This window comes from Mus caroli, unplaced genomic scaffold (genome assembly GCF_978045245.1).
Source record: "Mus caroli unplaced genomic scaffold, Mus_caroli_1 scaffold_5, whole genome shotgun sequence".
NCBI lineage: Eukaryota > Metazoa > Chordata > Mammalia > Rodentia > Muridae > Mus > Mus caroli.
The window spans coordinates 34,913,181-34,934,884 of record NW_028227260.1 but is presented as its reverse complement, the minus strand read 5'-3'; the positions used below and the strand labels follow the sequence as shown (position 1 = coordinate 34,934,884).

At 45.3% G+C, this 21,704-nt stretch overlaps 1 protein-coding gene across 1 annotated transcript; it reads right to left on the bottom strand.

The window, feature by feature from the left end:
• Positions 1-1,929: 1,929 nt before the first annotated feature.
• On the bottom strand, positions 1,930-20,338 carry LOC110287042 (nuclear RNA export factor 2-like). Its single transcript, XM_021153724.2, has 23 exons — positions 20,263-20,338; positions 15,701-15,781; positions 14,155-14,184; positions 11,211-11,364; positions 10,825-10,975; positions 10,465-10,548; positions 10,262-10,366; positions 10,077-10,157; positions 9,864-9,933; positions 9,630-9,718; positions 9,415-9,522; positions 9,135-9,244; positions 7,681-7,717; positions 7,207-7,275; positions 7,067-7,122; positions 6,826-6,933; positions 6,627-6,685; positions 6,416-6,531; positions 6,282-6,324; positions 5,652-5,721; positions 5,006-5,188; positions 2,118-2,178; positions 1,930-1,988 (listed from the first exon to the last, which is right to left on the bottom strand). Exons 2-23 carry the CDS (start codon positions 15,741-15,743, stop codon positions 1,950-1,952), a joined length of 1,866 nt encoding a protein of 621 aa, XP_021009383.1. The 5' UTR covers positions 15,744-15,781; positions 20,263-20,338; the 3' UTR covers positions 1,930-1,949.
• Between the last annotated feature and the right edge of the window lie 1,366 nt (positions 20,339-21,704).

Sequence of the window (21,704 nt, the reverse complement as noted above, 5' to 3'; positions counted from 1 at the left end):
CCCCAAAAGGGGACTGAGGATGTCATGAGCAAAGACTGGACCAAAGCAAGGCCAAAACACAGCAGAACAAACACCAATTCCTGTAGCCCTATGTCTGGTTCTGGAGCTTAAGTTTTCAAGGGCCTTAGATGACTCTGACCCTTCGGCTTTTGCTATCCATAAAACACATCTCTCTCTTTGGCTTGTTGAACTCCCTTTATGCAGCTAACCTTGATAGATGTCACATGGTTCAAGCATCTCTATCAAACTGGACTTTAGCTTCACAACATCACTCAGTGTAATCTCAGGGATTCTGATCTTATCTCATGTGTCTTGGCCTCAGTGGCTTTCTAAAACCATAGAGGAAGACTCCATGACAACTCTCCCCGCAACCCCGCCACATTGTTGCGTCTTTCTGTTCTCCAAAACCTGTGAAAGAAACTTCCAAGTTTGGCTGCAACATGGGATGGACCCTCATCACCTTGGGCCATAGTCACACTAGTTTCTGAATACACCTGCTTTATGAGCATGAAACTAATTAGGCCCCTTTCCTTCCACAGTTCTCAGATGAAAAACTACAAATGGTCAATAAACATTTTTAAACACATTTAATATCCTTAGCCTTAAGGGAAATATCAAGTTAAAATAGCTTTTAGATTCATTTTCATCCCAGTCAGAATGACTAATATTAAGGAAACAAATGCATACAAGTGCTAGGGCAGATATGGTGGTTGGAATGTAACATGCTTACTATGGAATTCAATGTGGATGTTAATTGCAAGAACTAAAAATGGAGATGCCATGTGACCAAACTCTTAGAGCTGAGCATAAAATCCAAAGAACTCCTAGGCACTATTCCAGATACACTTGCACAACCACATTCATCACTGCACCATTCAAAATGGCTAAGAAACTGAGCCAGCCTAGATGGTGATCAACAAAGGAATCAGTAAAAAAGGGTGTAGCATATATACAGAATGGAAAATTTTCAGACATAATGAGCAATAAAATCATGACATTGGCAGGAAAGTCAATGGAAATGATGTTATGTTAAACAACTTAGATTCAGAAAGTCAAGCAGCACTATTTTCTTTCACCTATCTGTCTGTGTGTGTGTGTATATATCACATCTAGAACAGTTGTTTTCCCTCCTTTTTCGCCTCCCAGTCACTCTCCCAACCTCCCCCCTCCCCCATCCACTCCTCCTCTGTTTCCCTTCAGAAAAGGGCAGGCTTCTCATGAATATCAATCAGCCATGCCATATCACGGTATAGTAAGACTAGGCACCTTCTCTCCTATTATACTGGGACCAGGGCAGCATACAGGCAGACATACTGCTGGAGAAGTAGCCTAGAGTTCTACATCCAGAACCACAGGCAGCAGGAATACAGAGACTGGACCTGGCTTGGGTTCTTGAAACCTCAAAGCTTACCATCAGTGACACACTTCATCCAAGACCACATCTACTCCAAAAAAGGCCACACTTTCTAATTCCCTCCTGAGTAATGCCACTCCCTGATGACTAAGCATTCAAACAAATGAGCCTATGGGAGACAATCTCATTCAAACCACCGCGGTGTCCATAGAAGCAAGCCCTGTGCATCTGCTTCAGGATGCCCAAGAATGAATATGGTGAAAGTGGATGTGTGGAGAGAGATGCAAGGTAGATGCTTTCATTCCTGTCCCTTCTGACTCATGGCTACTACAGGCAAAGAAGAATCCAGGGCACAAAGTGGCAAGTAACTTTTATTATGAAAATAAACAGGCTTTTCTCAGGAGAGCAAGTTTTCTCACAGAGCAAGTTACCTAGTTGGGGGTGGGGGGGGGTGGGGAGATGGTCTATAGAGCCTGGCTTACATGATAACTTTGGCTTTGTGGTTAGTCAGGCTAACAGCAGGGGTCATAGGTAAGAAACAGAGAATCAAGAATGTGAACAAGAGGAAGATAACATCCAGCCGTGTGTTTTTATGTCATTGTTTGAAGAATTCCTTTGGGATCTTGCACTTGGTCTGGAACAATAGAGTTAGGATGTCAGAGGTGCTCACTGCCCTGAGTTCCATCCCCTGGTCACCTAGACTCTATCTTGTTGAATACTTAGAGAGAACTTATCTGTTACCCACTTGATTCCCAGACCTCACCTGAAGCATAGTGAAGACTTCAGCAGCTCTGGTATAGTCCCACTTGTTATCTTCAAGGCACCTGGGGTGGAAGACAAACAGCTGACTTCTAATACTACTGTAGGAAAGATTCACTAGCTGCAAATGCCACCACATGACCTATGCTACTCACTATTCTGGGATGTGTGTGTGTGTGTGTGTGTGTGTGTGTGTGTGTGTGTGTCAGATTTAGCACCATAATAGTAGTGGGGAAAGAGCTGATAGAGCCTAGGAGAATTCAAAGCAGACACATAAGGGTATTCCTATGAGCAATGAATATCTATCCTGTACCTCTTTTTAAAAAGAAGCTTAAGAAAATAAAAAGTGGAAATTAAAAAGAAAATTCTCTGCCACAGTTTTAAAATTAAGATGTATGACAGATCTCAGGATGTTTACTATTTCAAGTGCATGTGTCTCAGTCATTTTCTAGTAGATTCACAAGACTCTCTGCCAGCCCCAACTAATTCCAAAACCGCTCTGTTGCTGCAAAAGAAAACCCTCTAATAGCTGGAGCTCAGTTCCTACCCTCCCATGTCACCCAGTGACTGGCAACTTCTACTGTGCTTTCAATTGCTACTAATTTTCCCATCCTAAATATTTTTAATAAACTATTTTAAACAAATAAAACGGCCCTAGGTGGCTGGATTCGTCCACTGAGTCCAATTACTTCTAAGTTTCAACATGTCAGACATCATGTAGGGTCCATATTCACTTTTATGACTGAACAGTATCCTACTGTGATGTGTACCATATTTATTTATTCATTCATCTTGGAAAAACAGTTGAGACGTTTGCCAAATATAAATAACAGTGCTATAAACATACAAGCTTTGGACTAAAGAAGTTTTTGTTCTTTGTAGCCTATATTTCATAGTGGGATTATTAGGCCATGTGGCAACTCCATGTTTAACATTTTGAGGACTGATATGACAAACCCCACCCCTACCAAAACCCCCAATCTCACCCTTTCCCTCCCTGTCTCTCTCCCTATTTTTATTTTGTCTTGTTGTCTCTTTTTCTCTGTTTCTCTGTTTCTCTGTTTCTGTGTGAGTGTGTGTGATTTAGTAATCTAAGCATCTCTAATTCAACAAAGGTAGCACTCAAGACAAACCATGACATTCTGATTTATATTTCTCTAATGACTAATAATGAAGAGGAAGAAAATTATGTGCTTGCATATCTTCTTCAGAGGAACCAATATCTGTTCAAATCCTTTTCTCACTCTCAGCTCTTATTTGTCTTTTTGCTGTTGTTTACTAAGTGTTCTTCCTGTGTTCTTATCTGATATGTGATCTGCATGTCTTGCTTTCATTCTGTCACATGTCTTTGCACTTCCCTGACAATTGCAATGCACTGATTTGAGATGGAGTCCAATGTGTCAGCTTTTCTTTAGCTGCTTGAGGGTTTTGCACCACAGATGCTGACTAATTCATTAGCTGACTAATTCAAGGCCATAAAGAACTATATCTACGTTTTGTTCTTTGGGCATTGTATTTGGAATAACACTTAATTTTTGGATCCTCAGTCTACGCATGGCCAGTGTTTACACAGGGTTTGTGTAGGGAGTCAAAAGTCCCTGTTCTTGGAGTGAGCATCCAGTTCTCTCAGTACCCTATGCTCAAAAGATACTATTAGTTTCTGTGGAAATATGATAGTGGGACAGACTTGGTAATAAGTAATCAACTGACCGTCAGTGTGATAATGATATTGTTGAGTGCCTAATAATCCTGTGACACTGATGCAAGCAGCACATAGTCCCCTTTAACTTTGGTCTTTACGTTCAATGTCATTTGGGGCAGTGTAGGCCCTAATGCATTTTCACATGAAGTTTGGGATCACCCTGTCAATTGAAAGCTGTTGAAATTTAAAGTTATTTTACGTATAGATGGGTGCTTTGCCTGGGTGCCTATCTGTTCACCACTAGCCTGCAAGTACTCACCAAAACTATAAAAGGGTGTTGGATCCCTTGCAACTAGAATGACAGTCATCTGTGAAAAAGTGTGTTGGTGGTGGGAACTGAAGCCTGGTCTTCAGGAAAAGTACCCAATGCCTGTAAGTGCTAAGTCAAATCTTTAGACTCTCTCTCTCAATTCTCGCAAAGAAACCATTTGGCACATTGAGTGAAATTTCAAGGAAAGTGAAGATTTCTCTGGACAGTATTTGCATTGTCATACCTGTGAACATGGAAAAAAATCCTTTCCCATTATTTGGGTCATCTTCCTTTTTTTAAGACATATTTTTCAGACATGAGAGTCTGAGCTGCATGTATGCTGCATGGGGATAGATGTGGGGGTGCTGAGCACACATAGCCACCTGTCTCAGTGAGTGCAGATGTGTGAGCACAATGGAGCATGTGTGGAAGTCATAGGGCCATCTATGTGGTGTGTGGTCCAGACCCATGTGCAGCAAAGCAATTTTACACAAGACCACATTTCCCTGCTCTCTTTTGTTTCATTTGTGCTGAAGTGTTTTACTCATTTGGATGTTGTAAATGGTCTTGGTTTTCTAAATTCACTCTTGGTGTATTTACCCCAAGTATATAGAAGTGTAATTGATTTCCATACATTAATCTTATATCCTGCAACCATGCTGAACTTGCTTATTAGTTTTAGGGGGTTAATGTAATGAATTCCTTTGGATTTTCCGACTGGAATGTAATGCCATTTGAGACATGGACTATTTTTTAAAAATTCTTTACCTACACTATTATAAAATGATGATTTTTTTTCAGTGTGCTTTCCACCCCACCCCCATTTTTAAAGGGCAGATGTAAAATATAGTTTGGTTTTTACATGTTGTGTGAGATTCTATTATTCTTTTCTAACCCCAGCCCCACTCCCATCCTGTCCACATTTATAGCACAAACTTACTTCTGAGACCATTCAAGTTTCATCCCCGACTGGGTGGAGAAAGCCTGCACCATTCTTTGCTGTTCTTGAGAAAGTACAAGCTTGAAGTTGGAGTATGATGTGGGCGAGGGTATGACAAAGGCACTATGGATCTCTTCAGAGCTTGGATTCCTCACAAAAAGCTGGTCATTCACAATACACATGCTGGAGGAAAATCAATCCCTGAGACAACTGGATGGGTGGACACTCCACCCTACACCCACATAGCCCCAGACAAGATCCTCTTTAACCACTGATACTTAGCAACTGGATTCCTCCTATGCTCCTGCTTAGTCTGCCTAGTGAAATGCTTTGCTGGTACACAGAGAACACCACCCCTACCTCCTCCTAGGGAAGCATTGTCTACCACCTTCATTGAATTTGGAGATTAATCCCCAAACATTTCTCCTACACAAGAGTAAAAGAACCTGGTGAACCTCATTTCCATTTTTAGAGGAAAAAAATCAGTCTCCTGAAGAGATCAGTTAATTGGGTCAAGGTGACAGTGACTATTCGACTTAGGAAGAAAACTGGGATTACAACCCTGGAGCCCCTAATCTTAACTGCTAGGCTACATTGTTCCTTGGATCCACCTCTTTGGGATTTCTGCCCACAGTACTGCACTTACTTTGAATTCCTGCCAAGGACAGCAATGAAGATCCTCATGAAGGCACGAACACATTCCTTGGGGGTGCCCTCTATTTTGTGGACAACAAAAACATCCTTACTATAGTTACACACACGTTTTGGACCCTCACAAAACATTCCTCAGTCAGGGCCTTATGCTGAAAGGGCCCAGGACCACTCAACTATTGGCTTGGAGTCAGGGGGCTGTGGGGGAAAGGGGGACAGGCAACAAGGGGAATAATCCACTCATATTGATGGGTCTCCTGCCACATTCTCTACCCTGTGAAAAATAACTTCCAGTGTTCACTTGGGCTTGGATTCCCATCTGTCTGGGGTGGAGGATAATTAGCACCATTTGCAAATGGGGAAATGTAGAGGCTAAGCAGCTGGCCCAAAGTCACAGAGTAAGGATCTGGAATGAGAGCCAACAAACCCTGCAGCCCATGTGCTCTCCCTCACCCAGGAGCTGTGCAGCAGACAAGCACAGACCTCAGTCAGACCAGGATGGTCAGCGGGCAGGAGATCACCCAGAAAGGCACACATGGAGGGGAGCTGGGGGGAGTTCTCAGAGATGCACATCCAGGTCAGGAAGCAAGAAGGAATCTGGAGAGAGGATTCTACAAGCACTCACCTTCCTTGAACAACCCACAAACAGAGAAGCAGAGCATCGTTTCCTAATAGGGAAGAAGGCACAGACAGGCTTAGGGTCCTGCATAACTTTCTAACTATGTAGGAAAACGCCTCAAGGCAGAAGCTATTGCTTACCATCTGAAAACAGATGTTCACTTGGAAAGAGCTGAAGGCATGTAACGTTTGGGGAAATCCCTTCAGACACTCTACAATGTCTTGTTTTGTGTACTTCAGTAGCTGCCTCTGAATATCTACACAGGAGTGAAAAAACAAAATCTATTATGCTCTGTGATTACCTCCTTCACACCCCAAGTTCTCTACCAGGTCTTCTTCAGCACACACTTACGGAACTCCTTGAAATTCTTCATATCATTTTCATCCTTGAAGTACCCGCACATGCTATTCCTAGAAGAAAAGAGCCTTAGGGGAGGGGTCCAGCCAGTGCAGATGCTTCCTGGGAGTCACTTGTGTCTACTTGGTACTGGGAGTGGGGGAGGGGGTGGATTCGCAGTGCTCCGGAACAGAGCATCAAGTGTGATACTCACAGATCTGGATCACTGGGGTTGAAGGGAATGGTCAGGGAGAAGCAGGCCTGGTCATGGTAAATGTTCAGGAGACCCTGTCGCTCTTCAGAGTCGTACATCAAGTAATACCTGTGGAGTGTAGACGTGGGTAGAAGCTATTTCAGGGGTCTGGACAACAGATGTGACCTAAAAAGGCCTCTGAGCAGATCCATGCTAAGGTGGCCCAACCCCTTCCCTTCCTCAAGGTCCCATGCACACTTACTCTCTCAGGAATCTCTGTACTTGATTCTTTATCACCTCTGAACCCCTAAAGATGTCCTAGAACACAAAGCCATTTTAGACAATGCATCTACTAAGCTACACAGGCAATAGCATAAATCTCTCTTGGTCCTTCTTCCCCACCTTGCAGGGCTTCATTAACTTGCGTTCTTCAGTGTTCATTACAGTTGGAAGTAATAACTTCCTGCCATCCTGAGGAGAAGAGGAAGAGGAGTCTGGAATGCATGCCAGGGAGGTACCCCTGGATATCCATGGAGATGAAGAGACCCTAGGCGGTAACCTTGAGTCACAGACCATGTGTAAAGTGGCTAGGAAACTCCCTGGGCTGTGAGATTATAGTGGCTGCCTGAATTATGGGGTACTGCAAGCATCTTTCACATGTGGTTTGTAGGAGTGTTTATGGGGGGGTCTATGTGGGTCCTGTGGTTGGTTTCTGGAACAACATCCAGGTATTGTTTTTCTTTAGAATCCATGCCATTGAAAATGACCAGCTGCCTCAGGCATAGATTATCTAGGGAAGATACAAATGGGGCTGGGATTAAGTGTGCAGCTCTATCATGTGAGGAAGACAAGACAATGATGAAGGCAGGAACATACCAGGTATGACAACTCCGGAAAACATTCCAGGACTGCTCTGTTAAAAAAAAAAAAAAACCAGAAATGATTGACAGTTCAGATTTGTATAGCATTGCTTCCCTGCTCCTACCCCACCATTGGTTTTCCCTCCAGTGCTCTTCCAGGCCATTCCCCAACAACAGACCCCTGGGCAGCTTCTACCTACATCACACTGGCCCCCTCTCCAGGGCCATTAGAAATCTCATTGAGAGTCCAGTCTCTAGGGCTTCCTCCACTCCCTGCCTCCTTCCTCTTTCTCACTCTCCACAGAAGGCCCTGCTACTTTGCAAGGAGTGTAGGATTCTTAGAGATGCTGAGAGATGAAGGTGGGGGAGTCAAGAATTAGGATGGAGAAAGGAGATGTCAGTGAAGTGGTAGATGGTGACAGAAAGGGAATGAGGGGTAAGGGAGGTTTGTAAGAGACAGGAGAGAAGAAAGGACACAGAGGAGGCAATGCAAAGGGAATGAGAAGGTGCTGTCTGGTGCAGTGGGTTGAGATAGCAGGGGAGAAAGGGATTCACCTGCTGCATGTGCCTGGCTAGCCCAGGGACCCAAAGCAGCAATGAAAACATGCAAGCTACTGAGGCTGGCATGAAGACCCATACTGCTCTCTGAGGGAACGGGGGACTGAAAGCTTCCCTGGAGGCAAGAGCCATTTCCCAGAAGCTGAAGAAGTGACAGGCGAGTCCTCAACTCAGCATGCTATGGCTGGGCTGTAGGTTTATCCAAGGAATCAAGTAGCTTGTTTCAGACTACCCAAGGCGCCTCTTATATGCTAGGTAGGATGATGATCAAGGAAGGTTGGTCCATAAGGAGGGAGGGACAGGAGGAGGAATGGAGGTTTCTAGGAAGCCAGGGGCTTCTGTCTCCTGAACCTCTTCTGCCCTCTCCCTCCCCTTCCTGCTCCAGGAAGCAAGCCTTCAGCTCCCCAGTCATGGCCCACTTTTGGATCCCAGATATAGAGAGCAGAGGTTCCCCAATCCAAAGGAAGACAGAGATCCCAGCAGTAGTCTAGAGGAAGTGATGTCCATATCAGCATCACCCAGGACCTCAGCCCTCAGCTGGGGCAGGACAACCTCTACACCATCCTGGGACAGATGAGGGGACCATTCAGGAACAAGATTGGAAGGAAGGCCCTCTCAGGGTTGGGAAGGAGGCCTGGTGCTGTTGAGATGCTCAGGAGGGCTTTCTGGAGGAGGCTGAAAACTCACACAAGTGAAACACAACACAACCCATGCTAAGTGAGGGCGGGCAGACAGGATAGTCGCAAAGAAGCCTGTGAGCAGAGCTCGGAGTACAGAGACAGGGAAGACATCAGGCCCTGTGGTCCTCCCAGAAGACCAGGGCTGCCTCTTCCCACAGAGAGTCTCTCAGGCCACCAGGGTCTATGGTATCCATGAGGGGAAAGAGATGTACCTTACACAGCAGGTATGTACCTTACATAGGAAGATCGGTCTCGGAAGGTGCTGCACAATGGGTTCCCTTCTAGCCACAGCTGTTCCAGCTTCAGCCCTTTCATCTTCTCCAACTCCCACACTGTTCTTAGCTGAGGAAAATGGGAGCGAACTGGTAAAGGTGTCCCAGGTCAAGACAGCCATTAGAAGTTCAGAACCCATACCTCCCAGCTCACTCTCACGGTTTGTTTGACTGTCTAATGCTGTCAAGTACCATAGTCTACACTACTACCTATCCTTAACCCCAATCTCTTCTTCTCACCATGTTTTTGGAGAGGTTCAAGATCTTGAGTTGCGGTGCCTTCTTTACCACATCAAACAGGCCATCTAATTGGAACAGTTTGTTGCTGCTCAAATTCAAGGATAACAGCTTAGGGGAGCAAGAGTTAAGAGTGATCTTTACTGTTGAGAGCCTTGGAGACATACTTGCCCTTCACCCCATCCTTTCCATCCTTCCACACAAACATCAACCAATACCCTAGGAAAATTCTCTTGGATGATCTGAAGGGTGGCAGCCATGCAGCTTCTGCGATTTAGGATCATGTGGATGTTGTGTTTCATCAAATCTTTTGGAAGAGGAGAAAAAGGAATCAGAAGGTAGAGAGGAGCCTGTCTGAAACCAGAACCAGCACAGTCCTCTTTCCAGACTACCACATGTATATCTTCTTCCTAGGCGGATCTGTGATCCACAAATATCCCTGTCAGTCATACCTGGATCAAAGCGGAGCTTTTTGAGGCAGAGAGCATGCTGGGAAATATCATATCTTTTCCTCATGGCCAGCTGCAGAGACACAGATGGAAAGGGTGGCTCTGTGGTGTCATGGGTTGTGGTGTTGGGAACATCATGGACTTGGGGTTGGGGGCACAGAAGGGGAGACCTGGGTCTGGGATGTGAATACACACACGGCCTTCAGACTGCTTTACCTTCAGCTGTTCCATTTCTTCTTTTGTGAACCTATTCTGCACAGAGTAGGGTGCAACCGAGGGATTGACAAAAATAGGAATCTATGGGAAGGAGAGTGAACATTAGGAACTCCAATCCCAAAGATAATGCTCCCGTTCCATGGTGTGTGTCAGGGCTAGGTACAGAAATTGCCTCCAGCACAGACCTTCTGAAAGTCCTCATTATATATCTTATAGCTGACATCCTTCAATGCAGAGGCAATGCGAAGGTCTGGGACAAAGAACTGGATCCGGTGTTTGTCACAATAGAACTACACAGAGGGGAGAGCAGACGCAAAAGTCTCAGAAGCCATAGATCCCTATAGAGCCTGGCCTCCCAGTCAGTCCTCCAAGCCACCCCAGCTCTTACATCCACGGGTGTGAAGGGCACACTGCAAAGGCTGTGGATTGAATTCATTAGCTGTATCTTGTCATACTTCCTCCCACATGGAACCTAAATTTACAAATAAGGAACAAGAGAGAAGAGATACACCATAGAGTCTTGGAGGAGAGCAGACTTACTCTGAATGTTCTTTCCTGACCTTCTACAAAGACCTTCCACAGGACCTCTGACAGGGTTCCTTGTTTTGTGCCAAACACAGTTCTAGATTTAAACGCTCTTCGCACAGTAACTCTTCTCCCTCCAGGTAATTGACTTGTCTTGCTTGCTGTGATTTTCCTTCTCTTGGATTTCAGAAAATTCTAATGCATATATCACCAAGACACTCACCGTGACCTTGAACCAGCTTCCCAGTGTTCCATTTTCTGTGAACTGCCCTGCTTCTCTCTGTTCAGGTTTGTCATCTCTCTGCACTGTGACATGGATTTGGTCCTCCATATGCTCTTCCTCCCTACTCCTATGTCGCCCAGCATAAGGTGTGCTATGAGAGGAAAGAGGAGTGCCAGTAAATGCTAAGAAATTCTTGTATGCCTCCACCCTTCTATCACTGGTGACACAGTTACAATTATAATTTATCAGCCTCTATTCCACATCTATACAACAACAGATCTCCAGTTTCCCAGTGAGAAGATACCATGAGGGAAGAGGAAGTGAAGGAATTGCCCAGTCCCAGGGAGTATCACCTACTATAGTAATCAAGCTGCCTGGTAACTTACTGTCTTACTGACGGGTTCCAGAGAACAGCTCTTATCTCCAGATTTCCACCATCACTCTGGGCTTTTAAAGGCAGAATCGTGTGCCCAGTATGCTCATAATGATCGGTACTCGTGCCAGCATAGCTCAGGGAAGAAACCTTGTCTTTCTTTCTTCCTAGAAGAGCACAGATTTTATCATCATAATATTATGAAATTGGAAACAATGCAAGTTTGGAAGACATATCAGTGATTCATCTACCACATACAATGGGGCGGGGGGAGGCAATACCATGGGAGGGTAATTAAAGTGACAGTTTCCCCCCTAATTGAACAATCATGAAAACCCAGTGGACAAACTCCTGGCACAGTCGCAGAACACAGCTTATAAGAAGAAGGGGCCATCATGTCCCTTTTAAACATAATAGAGGAGGATTTGTGATATATTCTGCCCATGGTGTAGACACAAAGCTTGCATGAGGAGGCTGACCCAACCTGGCCTTATCCTGGGATTCTGTAATTTAGCAGCCACAGGATGGCTTGGAGTCCTACCCTCCCCACCTCACTGCAACATCCAATAATTCACTGAACTGACTGCTACAGTTAGCAATCTGTAAACTTCCTTGTTGCTGATATCCAAACTTTACTGACAGTGGAGACTAAGGCAGTAGCCCATTAATCTGTCACCAAATTACCTGATTATACCACCCACAATGCTCACGTTTGAGCTATTCAGATCACATGTCTTCTCTGTCCGGCCTACAATACTTTCAAGTACAGAGGACTAACCTTCCTAAACCCCACACTTGGGCTAAAAAGGTCTGAAACAAAAACTGGAATGGCAAGTGTCAAAACAATTTCTAGTTGTACTGTCATTTGGCTGTAGTGATCCCTGGTCTGAGTTCATTACAGTCACAGAAATTACTGTTTGGGCTTGCAAACCTGCTATGTGCTGAGGTCTGCTCTACAAACTTGAAATTCTCTATGTTCGCAAATTCTTCCAGACAACTGAGAGCTAAGCCAGTGTATGCCTGTTCTTTGGTGAGGCATTCTGTTTATGCCATGTAGATCATGCAGTACAGGAAGCATTGCAAGCATAGAGAATCTTCAAGATTGTGGAGCAGGTTGTTGGGCAATGCAGTCCTAGTTGTGTTGGTGAACTTTTTGTTGTACATGTCTGTACCTATTCACATCTTGGAGTTGTTTCCCTACCCTACCCCCCTCCCCAACCCAAACCCTCCCACCAAGCTTTCCTGCTGTACATCTGATTCTGTAGTGGGTTGCTTAAAATGCTTTCTGTTTTCTGTTTGTTTGCTGTCTTAGTCTCTTTTGAAATAACAACAGCCTCCTGTCTGTCCCCCTTGGCTAACCTCAACAAAGGCATTTTGTACCATCAATCACCAGGTGCCAGCAGCAGATAATGTTGGTATATTTGCCCTTGGGGTGGATATGAATGCTAGGAAGATACCAGCCTTCTCACCCACCTCAGTGTGACAGGTTCTCTTGGTTTGTAAGTTGTAGATTGTGTTTTGCCATTATTCCACTTTGCCTCAAGGCACGTGTATGGATAAAATTTAGCTCACTTGGAGTCTACTCATCACAAACTGATGATGACTACAGCCCAGATGAGCATCACTGGGGACTCCAGGGTTTTCATGTCGTGACCCACTCTCAGGAGCTTTTGGTCACAAGCTGCAATGCTTTCCCTGTGCCAGCACTGGTACTGGAAATGAATCTAAGGGCGAAGAGACTCTTTGGGTTAGGCCTTCAGTTAAATGGGCTTGCTGTCTTTGTTTCACAGGTAACTGCTAAGGAAAGTCTCCTGGCTCTGCCTAATCACACCACAGCCTAACTCACCTTTGCCCTGGCCAGGTCTCCTGGGTTACTCCAAGTCTACCTTTGCTTTTTAATTTCCAGGCTCACTCAGACACTGTCTTCCACACAGCAGGAAGGGTGTTTGTGTTTTTGTAAGGCAAATATCAAATCTTGCCTATCTCACTGCTCAAAGTCCTGCAACTGGGTTGCAGCCCATCTGTTAAAGATCTGTGAGTCTATGATATCCAACCAAAACAAAATATAGCAACAAAAGACAACGTGATAGGTGGCATTAGGTAAATGTTAGCAAACCAAATCATTTTCCTGAAAGTTCAAAAAGCAAAAGAAAGCATCCAATTTTTAAGTTGGAGTTGGGGCAGAGACAGGAGATAGCACAGTAAAGAGAAAATTCAGCATCTCCTCTTCCTGGGAGCCTGAAACTACACATCTCACCTGTGACTCCAGGAAGACTTGAGAACTGTGGTGGACTGAAGGAAACGGTATACAGTGAGACACCCAATAGAAGTCCAGAAGTGCTGGTTGCATGGTGTCCGCATATGGAATAGGATAATTCTAAACCATTGTATGGAATCCAAGACTCCTTCCAAAACACTTCTAGCATGGAATGGGAAAATCTGAGATGCCTAATGATCACAGTTTCAGATCCCATCTGCTGCAAGGCCCTCTATGGTAACTCACAGAATACAAAGCACATAAAGCGAACAGCTGCAGAGGGACTCTAAGGAAAGGGACACTGAGGACAAAGTACATATTGGTGTCCATCCACTTATTGAATGCCCTGGTACCCTAAACCTGGCTACTCTTGATGCCACCAGAGTCAAAACTAATAGAAGTAATAGCAATAATTTATTTTTAAAAAGCAGTTAGGTGCCAGAGGGACACTCCAGTTGTTAGGAGCACTTGATTTTTTTTTTTTTCAGAAGACCTGGGCCTGGTTCCCAGCACCCACATCAATAAAGTGCTGCTCCAGGGATTCTGACACCCTCTTTTGGCCTCTGATGACACGTTCAAATATGTGGTACACACAGAGACAGGTAGGCAGGCAGGCAGGCAAGCAGGCACACACGGGTGTGCGTCAATAAAAAATGAATGGAAATTTTAAAATATTTGATAAATCAGCTAGTCTATATACCCATGGGGCTTTGCCAGGCATTAGTTGTTCCTCCAACAGCAAAGTAACAGTGTACCTCTTTCAGGACACCATGAATGTTCCTCAGCTCCTCCCTGTTCTGAATTCTGTCTACAGTACTGCCCAGGCTGATGATGACAAAGCATCTCTGCTACAGTAGGGTGAGAATACAGACATAGGCGGACCAACATTTGAGCTACAGCAACAACTGCTTGGTATAGGGCAAAATGAAGACTTTTCACCTCCTAATGGAAGTCCCATAAGAATTGCATACAGTGTTAGGTCTCAAAACTGAGACAGAGTTGAAATGCCTATTTAACATATCAAAGAAGGCACTGGATACCAGGTTCTCCCAGCATTCCTCAGTCCCTAGTTGATACAGGGCCCTCCTGGTTAGCATAGCCAGCCCCCTACCCTGAACTTCTCCAGCCCAGGCTCTGGGCTTCTCTATTCCCAGTTGCCATTCCTTATATAAGTCAGCCACTTTGGTTATCTGCCCTCTTTTGGTCTACACTTTACTTTTCTGGACTCTTGATCTGGCTCTGCGCTACCCCCTCTCTCCTCTCCTCATATGGCTCAAGATCATGTCCCCTCTGGACTCTCCCAGATGTCTCTGCCCTGGGTACACTCTCCCTTTTATCTACCATAAATTTTATCCTCCACCATACTTAGGAACAGTCATGTTCTTCCTTTTTTATTCCTTTTATTTTTTCACCCAGGGATCATTTTTGGATCATGAATATTCAGCTCAGTGATGCTGGGTGATTCTCCCAGAACGTTTCATCCCCCCGAAATGATAGAATTCGAGTTTTATATTCCATTGATTATTCTACCTCACTCCTCACTCTCATCAAGCACTCTTGTACTGACTGAACCCTTTCTCCACTGGTGGTAAATGGTCTCGTTTCCTGGACATACTTCCTGCAGCAGAGGAAGATGAAGCTTTGTGCTCGTCACACCTGGATATGAGAACTGGGTATCTTGGACCAAGCAAAGAGAGCTGCCTTGGGTAAGATGGAGGACGTTTGAACACTAAGGTGCATGTATGCATGTATGACTGTAGAATCATATGATATACCCTTGGGAAGAACACTAAGCTTAGCACAGTAAGGTTAATACTACTTTAAGCAGCCAGCATCCTATGAGTCACCCTTGTCTCCTTTCTAACTTTAAAAATAACTCCTATTTCACTATCGAGGGTCACACAGAGGGGTTAGTCTCAAAGCCTGTTGTCAGTTGCCAGGAATTCATTTGTTTTTCTATTTGCAGAGACTACTGTTGTCATTGTAGCTGAATTCTAGACACTTAATGTACTGGTTGTCTTCTTCCATGGCTTGTCCACTGTCCTTAGTAAACTGAACACCAGACATGAATTAAATGGGTAGAAGAATAGATTCATACCGTCTCAAAATATGTTCAGAGAACATTAATACACCAGGGGCTCCCTGAAAAAGAATCCACTGCCAGGGAATGGGAGAGACCCAAGAGCTACATGTTGCTGTGAGCATACTATGTAAGCACGAACACAGCAGCGTGGAGGTGTGTTTACCTGTGTGTCTGAAGGGCCCCTGCTTCCTTTCATTCGAGCACATCCTTCTTGTCTTTTGGCCTTTGTAGTCTTCAGATGAAGCTTAGGAATAGAGAATTAGCAGGAAAATACATTACTTAAGTTCTGTCATACAAGGTATCACTTTAGTCTCCTGGAAAGTACGTTTCTCAACCTCAGGAAGGAAAGCACCATGTTGCTCCTTGCTCAGCTTTACTCATTCACTATCACCCACAGGATGGACTGAAGGCATCAGTCCCAAGCCATTTGTGGTACCCAAGGGGGACTTCCCCTTCTCAGTGGAGAAGGGAAGTGGGTAATGGGAAAAGGAGTGATTTGGAAGGGTGGGACTGAGAGAAGACGAGTGAGGGAACTGCAATTAGGATGTAAAGTGAATAAAAAAAAATCAATAAAAGAATAAGAAGAGTCCCACAACAGAAGAATGGATACAGAAAATGTGGTTAATTTATACAATGGAGTATTACTCATATATTAAGAATGAAGACATCCTGAGTTTTGCAGACAAATGGATGGAACTAGAAAATATCATCCCGAATGAGGTAACCCAGCACAAAAGAACACACATAGTATGCACTCACTGATATTAGCCAAAAAATAAAGTACAGAACACCCAAGATACTATCTATAGTACTCAAAAGGTCAACAGGCTGAAGGGCCCAAGTGAGGAAGCCTCAGTCCCACTTGAGAGGGAGGAGAAAGCAATCACAAGGGGAGGAGGGAGGAAGGGACCTGGGAGGGAAAGTGGATGAGGGTTTGTGGGGAAAGGGAAACCTGATATGGTATTGGGTGAGGGAAAAGGACTGAAGCCCTGAGGGCCAGCAGAAAGAATGGAAACAGGCAACATCAGGAGGGAGGAGGTTGAGGGGACCCTCCAGAATGTACCGGAGACCTGGGAGGTGAGAGACTTTCAGGGATCAAAGGGAGGGACCTTTGATGAAATGCTGGACAGTAGGGAGAGAGAACTTATAGAGCCCACCTCCAGCAGGAAGACAGGACATCAAGTGAGGGATGGGGTTACCATCCCACAGTCACATCTCTGACCCATAATTGTTCCTGAGTGAAAGAATTACAGGGATGGAAATGTAGGGGAGCCTGAAGAAAAGAAGGTCCAGCAACAGGCCCAAAGTAGGATCCAGCTCAAGGGCAGGTCCCAAGGCCTGACACTATTACTGAGGCTATGAAGTGCTCACAAAAAGGGACCTAGCATGACTGCCCTCTAAAAGACCCAACAAGCAGCAGAAAGAGTCAGATACAGTTATTTGCACCCAACCAATGGACAGAAGCAGCTGACCCCTGTTGTTGAATTATGGAAGGCTGAAAGAAGTTAGGGAGGAGGGTGACCCTGTAGGAAGACCAGCAGTCTAAATTAACCTATATCCCCAAGATCTCTCAAACACTGGAACACCAAACAGACAGCATACACCAGCTGATATGAGGCCCCCAACACACATACAGTAGAGGACTGCTGGGTCTGGGTTCAGTCAGAGATTATGCACCTAACCCTCAAGAGACTGGAGGCCCCAGGGTGTTTAGAAGTGTGATTGGGTAGGAGTGGGGGATAGGGACATCCTGGTGGAGACAGGGGAGCAGGGAGGTGGTATGGGATGTGGAATAGTCAGGGGGTAGATGGGGTCGGGGGGGAATAAAATCTGGAGTGAATAAATAAATAAATAAATAAATATTTTATCTGCATGTCTTTTGCATGTTCTTTGTTGAAACCTCAAAGTTTACAAAAGTATCCCCTCCCTTTTGCCTGTTTTCCCTCTTTTGACCATTCCCTGCTTCCTGATAACTGCTCACTCATCCCAGAGGAAGTGCTGGGGGAGAAAAGAAGCCAGAGCACAGCAGCAAACTGAGAGGCTGCAGGGACCTGAAGAAGGCATTCAGAAATTAACTCTGTGAGAACTGGCTGATAGGAAGTCTCTGATATCCTTGAAAGAAACAGACCGGATAAGAAATGGGTCAGATGGCTAGCAGAGGAGGGGGGAGCGTGATCTCACAGCTGAGCAGGCAGAAAAATCTAGCAGGCCAATGACCACAGGCAGGGCTACAAGGAAGGGGAGGGTGGTCCTACTCTCATTTAAGAGTTTTGCCCTGCAGAGATGAATGCCAGTCTTTAAACCCTCATGATTGTTGCTCATTCTTAATGCCCCTGTCCAGCTCCACCCATTTGCCATTATTGCACATCTGGTGGGTCCACGATCAGATGATGACTTCCCAAACCCCTTGTTCTGGGTCAGGCTTTTCAATGTCTGGCCACTATCAGAAAGTCCTCCCGCACCTCTATAGAAAGCCCTCTCCTCGGACTCCCTGTACTGTGCAGCAGCTACATGTTACACTTTAAAGCCACCACCCCACCCCACCTCACCAGACCCCTGACGAGTGCCCTGAGAAAAATCCCAGAGAACAGCTGGTGGGCCTCCTACTAGAAAAGTGATCTAGGACAGTTAGCCTACAGTACCTTAGTGCTTCCTGGAAAAGTAGGGAGTCTAATCCAGAGTCTGATCAAGCTTTGTCCTTAGGGAGAACAACAGCAACCCTGAACACCTTCCGTGGGTGGAAACTCTGTGAGCTCACAGAAAACACAGAAATGGCCTAGCTTGATTCTTGATGTTGAGAGGAAGAGAGCAGTCATGTGACTGTCTGACCCGAATGAGCAGACTTTGTGAGGGGTTCAGGCATCCCTAGCCTGCTTCTGAGGTCTTGGGGAAGAGTTGCGCACGCACCCACATGCATCTTAGCATGTGACGGCAAGAACAGCAGTAACTGAATAACTGAGGTAGTCCCGTGATGGCAAGACTTTTGCCTCAAGAAGGACCGAAGTACAAAATCCAGGAACTCTTAATCTTCTAACAAAGGCTGCTGATAACGTTGGGGAGTTGGGGAAGAGTATTTGTGCCTTGCAAAGACGGAGGCAGGGGCGGGGTTGGGCAACAGACCCCGGATTCCATCAAAAGCATTGCGAATTAAACAACAACAACAACAACCTAAGACGGACAATGGTGGCGGATGCCTTTAGTCCTAGCACCAAGAAGGCAGAAGCAGGCCGATCTCTGTGAGTTCCAGGCCAGCCTAGTCAACAAAGCTAGTTCCAAGACAGCCAAGGCTACACAAAGTTACCATGCCTCAAAAAATAATAATAAAATAAAATAAAATAAAATAAAATAAAATAAAATAAAATAAAAAGCAAACACATAATAGGATTAAGTATTAAAAATAGAACTTAAAAAGTTTAAGATATGCATGTTACCAACAGAGACCATAGGTCTAGCTAGGTCAGCCACATAATTTTATTTTCTCCATAATGACAACATCCCTATGATATACAGCCATAGGATTCCATAATATCCTGATATCTGGGAGGGACTCTATCAGCTCCTTGACAGTTTTGCCCATCAAACCTAGGAAAATAGCACTTAAGAAATTATAGCCATGGACCTAGGTCTAAGCCAACATTTCTTTAGATGTTGTACACCTTCAGGAGTCAGAGGATGTTAATAGATAACCTGCTCCATTACTCCACAATTTACTCTCTCGATTTAGGCTCACTCACTGAAACTAAAGCCTAGATGAAATCCAGAAAAAAAAAAAAAAAAAACAAGACATCGTTCTGTATCTGACCTCTGGCCGGAGCAGAGCTGGAATTTCAAGCCTGTGTACAGCCACGCCTGGCTTTTTTCATGGCTTCTAGTGATTCAAGCTCAGGTCCCCATCTTTTACCCACTGAGCCACATTCCCTGTTCTGGGACCTATTCCTGAAGAAGGGAGGAAACAGTAACAGAGACCATCACACAGAAGCCAGAGAGCTCTGCATTGCCTTCTGAAGGCTTTGGGTCACAGCGGCAGTTTGTCTGTTCCCACAAAACTCGGGTTTTCTATAGGCCACTGAAGTAAATTCTTAAGCTGAGATTAGATGAGCAGATCGTAAAACTTAACCCCAAAGTGAGAATGCAGACCGTTCCCAAGATGATGCAAGGACAGTGCCAGAAGGCATTCGATGACGTCTGTTCAGGCAGACAGATGGCAGACGCCTAGGTAAGAGATAGCAACCAGGAAGTATGGACTACTCGAAAAGCTGAAGCCCGGAGAGCTTTGGGGTGGAAGGCTTTACCATCAGGCAGCCCTAGTTACATAAACACTATCTACTTGCAACGGTAGCAGCCTTGTGTGGGCTGTGCAGGGTTGAAGTGATGGGGAGACCTGATGCTTTCGCAGGATGAGTCTGAGTCAGTTCCATTGCTCTCTTTAGTGGAGCACAGGCTGGTGAGTCACATATCTTTTTACAGAGATGGCAGAGATGCTGAGGGGCAGAAAAATCCCCCTGCTACAGCCAAGCTCTTTCCCATTTGCTTGTCTACCTACATTCCATGTGGTTTCCATGGCCATCTAAATGCCGGGCAGTCCAAGGCAGTGATTTTTTTCCTAAGTCCCAAGTGGACTGGCATAGGAGCCCACAGGTAACTGTCTGTATTAGTCAGGGTTCTCTAGAATCACAGAACTTATAGGTAGTCTCTATATAGTAAGGGAATTTGTTGATAACTTACAGTCTGTAGTCCAACTCCTCAACAGTGGTCAGCAGCAGCTGTGAATGGAAGTCCAAGGATCTAGCAGTTGCTCAGTCTCACGAGGCAAGCAGGAGAAGAAGAGGGCGTCTTCCTCCTTCCTACTTCCTTATGTAGGTCTCTAGCAGTAGGTGTGGCCTGGATAAAAGGGGTGTGCCACCAAGCCTGGATCTGGGTCTTGCTTTTGTTCCAGATGAACTCAGAGATTCCCTTGCCTTAGTCTCCTGGGATTCACAGCCACTATGCCTCAGGATCTCCACGCCAAGATCCAGATAAGAAAGCCTCAAGGTATGGACTACAGGTGAGCCTTCCTTCTGGATTGCAGTTCATTTCATATATAGTCAAGTTTATAACTGGGAATAGCCACTACACTGTCACTCAAATGCCTTTAGCTCATGCTTATGTCGATCCTGTGAATATCTGCTTCACTGTGAGACACCAAAGTCTGACACAAACAATCCGAAAGAAAAAGTTGTCCTACTGGTTAGGCTACTGGGGACAGAGGATCTTTATCTACTCTAGGTCCATCCCAACAGAATCATCACCTGTCATACCTTAGGGGCTTTGCCAGAAAGGTCCTGCTATCTGTCCCTGCTCCCAACTCCACAGCCACAATATACTTTCTTCCCGTTCCTTTACAAAACAGTAATGACAACCATTTTTATTGAGGTGACCCCTAATTCCAAGAGGGGGGGGGCTTGAGGCATCCCACATGAGCAAAGGAGCCCTGGGAGGGTTGATGGTCCTTGGAGCAATCCCATCCCCCCAGGTTGCACTTTAACCTAATTTTCCTACACTCTGCATTCTCACAGGGGCACTAAGTCAGCTTCTCTGAGCCAGAAGGACTCCCCACTGGGTCTTGCAGATAAGAGCAGTCTCTAAGTCCCCTCTTCCTGTCCTAGCCTATCCCTCCAATCTGAGCTCCTGCCTGCCCATTTAGCCCCCTCCCCTCCCCAGTGCACTACCTGAGTTCTCTTCAGAGAAACTGTTCAATTCAAAGGACAGCTTATATACTTTCCATCTTTGAAGTCCACCAAGATTATATCACACACACTTCAAGGGGCAGTGATGCAGCATAAAGGAGGCTCCCCAGGGCATGACCATAGTGAACTCAGGCTTTTCCAGCTGACTAGAAAGTCTCGTTCATGTCCTGTCCAGCTGGATTTTTCCAGCTTGGATCATGTAGGAACAAAATGGAATACGTGGCTGACTATGCCCCCTTCCTACTGCTACCTTGATCACAGGCTCTGCCTGGATGAGGACCGAAGGACAAGGACAAGCACTGGAGCAGAGGTAGTGAGGGCAGAAGCCATATTCTGCTGCTGCTTGACACTGTCAGGCAGGGTGATTTCCTAAGTACAGTTCTGCAATAGAAGCCTCCCTAGCAGAGACAAGAAGCTGAGGAAGGGGAAGAAAGATGGCTA

What these genes read in the sequence shown, in the direction of transcription:
- LOC110287042 (XM_021153724.2), bottom strand. Translation starts at nt 15,743, where the DNA reads ATGTGCTCGAATGAAAGGAAGCAGGGGCCCTTCAGACACACAG. An exon ending in GAAGCTGGTTCAAGGTCACG is followed by an intron (nt 10,549 to 10,824) that starts GTGAGTGTCTTG and finishes TTGTAAATTTAG; the next exon opens with GTTCCATGTGGGAGGAAGTA. An exon ending in ATAATGAGGACTTTCAGAAG is followed by an intron (nt 10,158 to 10,261) that starts GTCTGTGCTGGA and finishes TCCTTCCCATAG; the next exon opens with ATTCCTATTTTTGTCAATCC.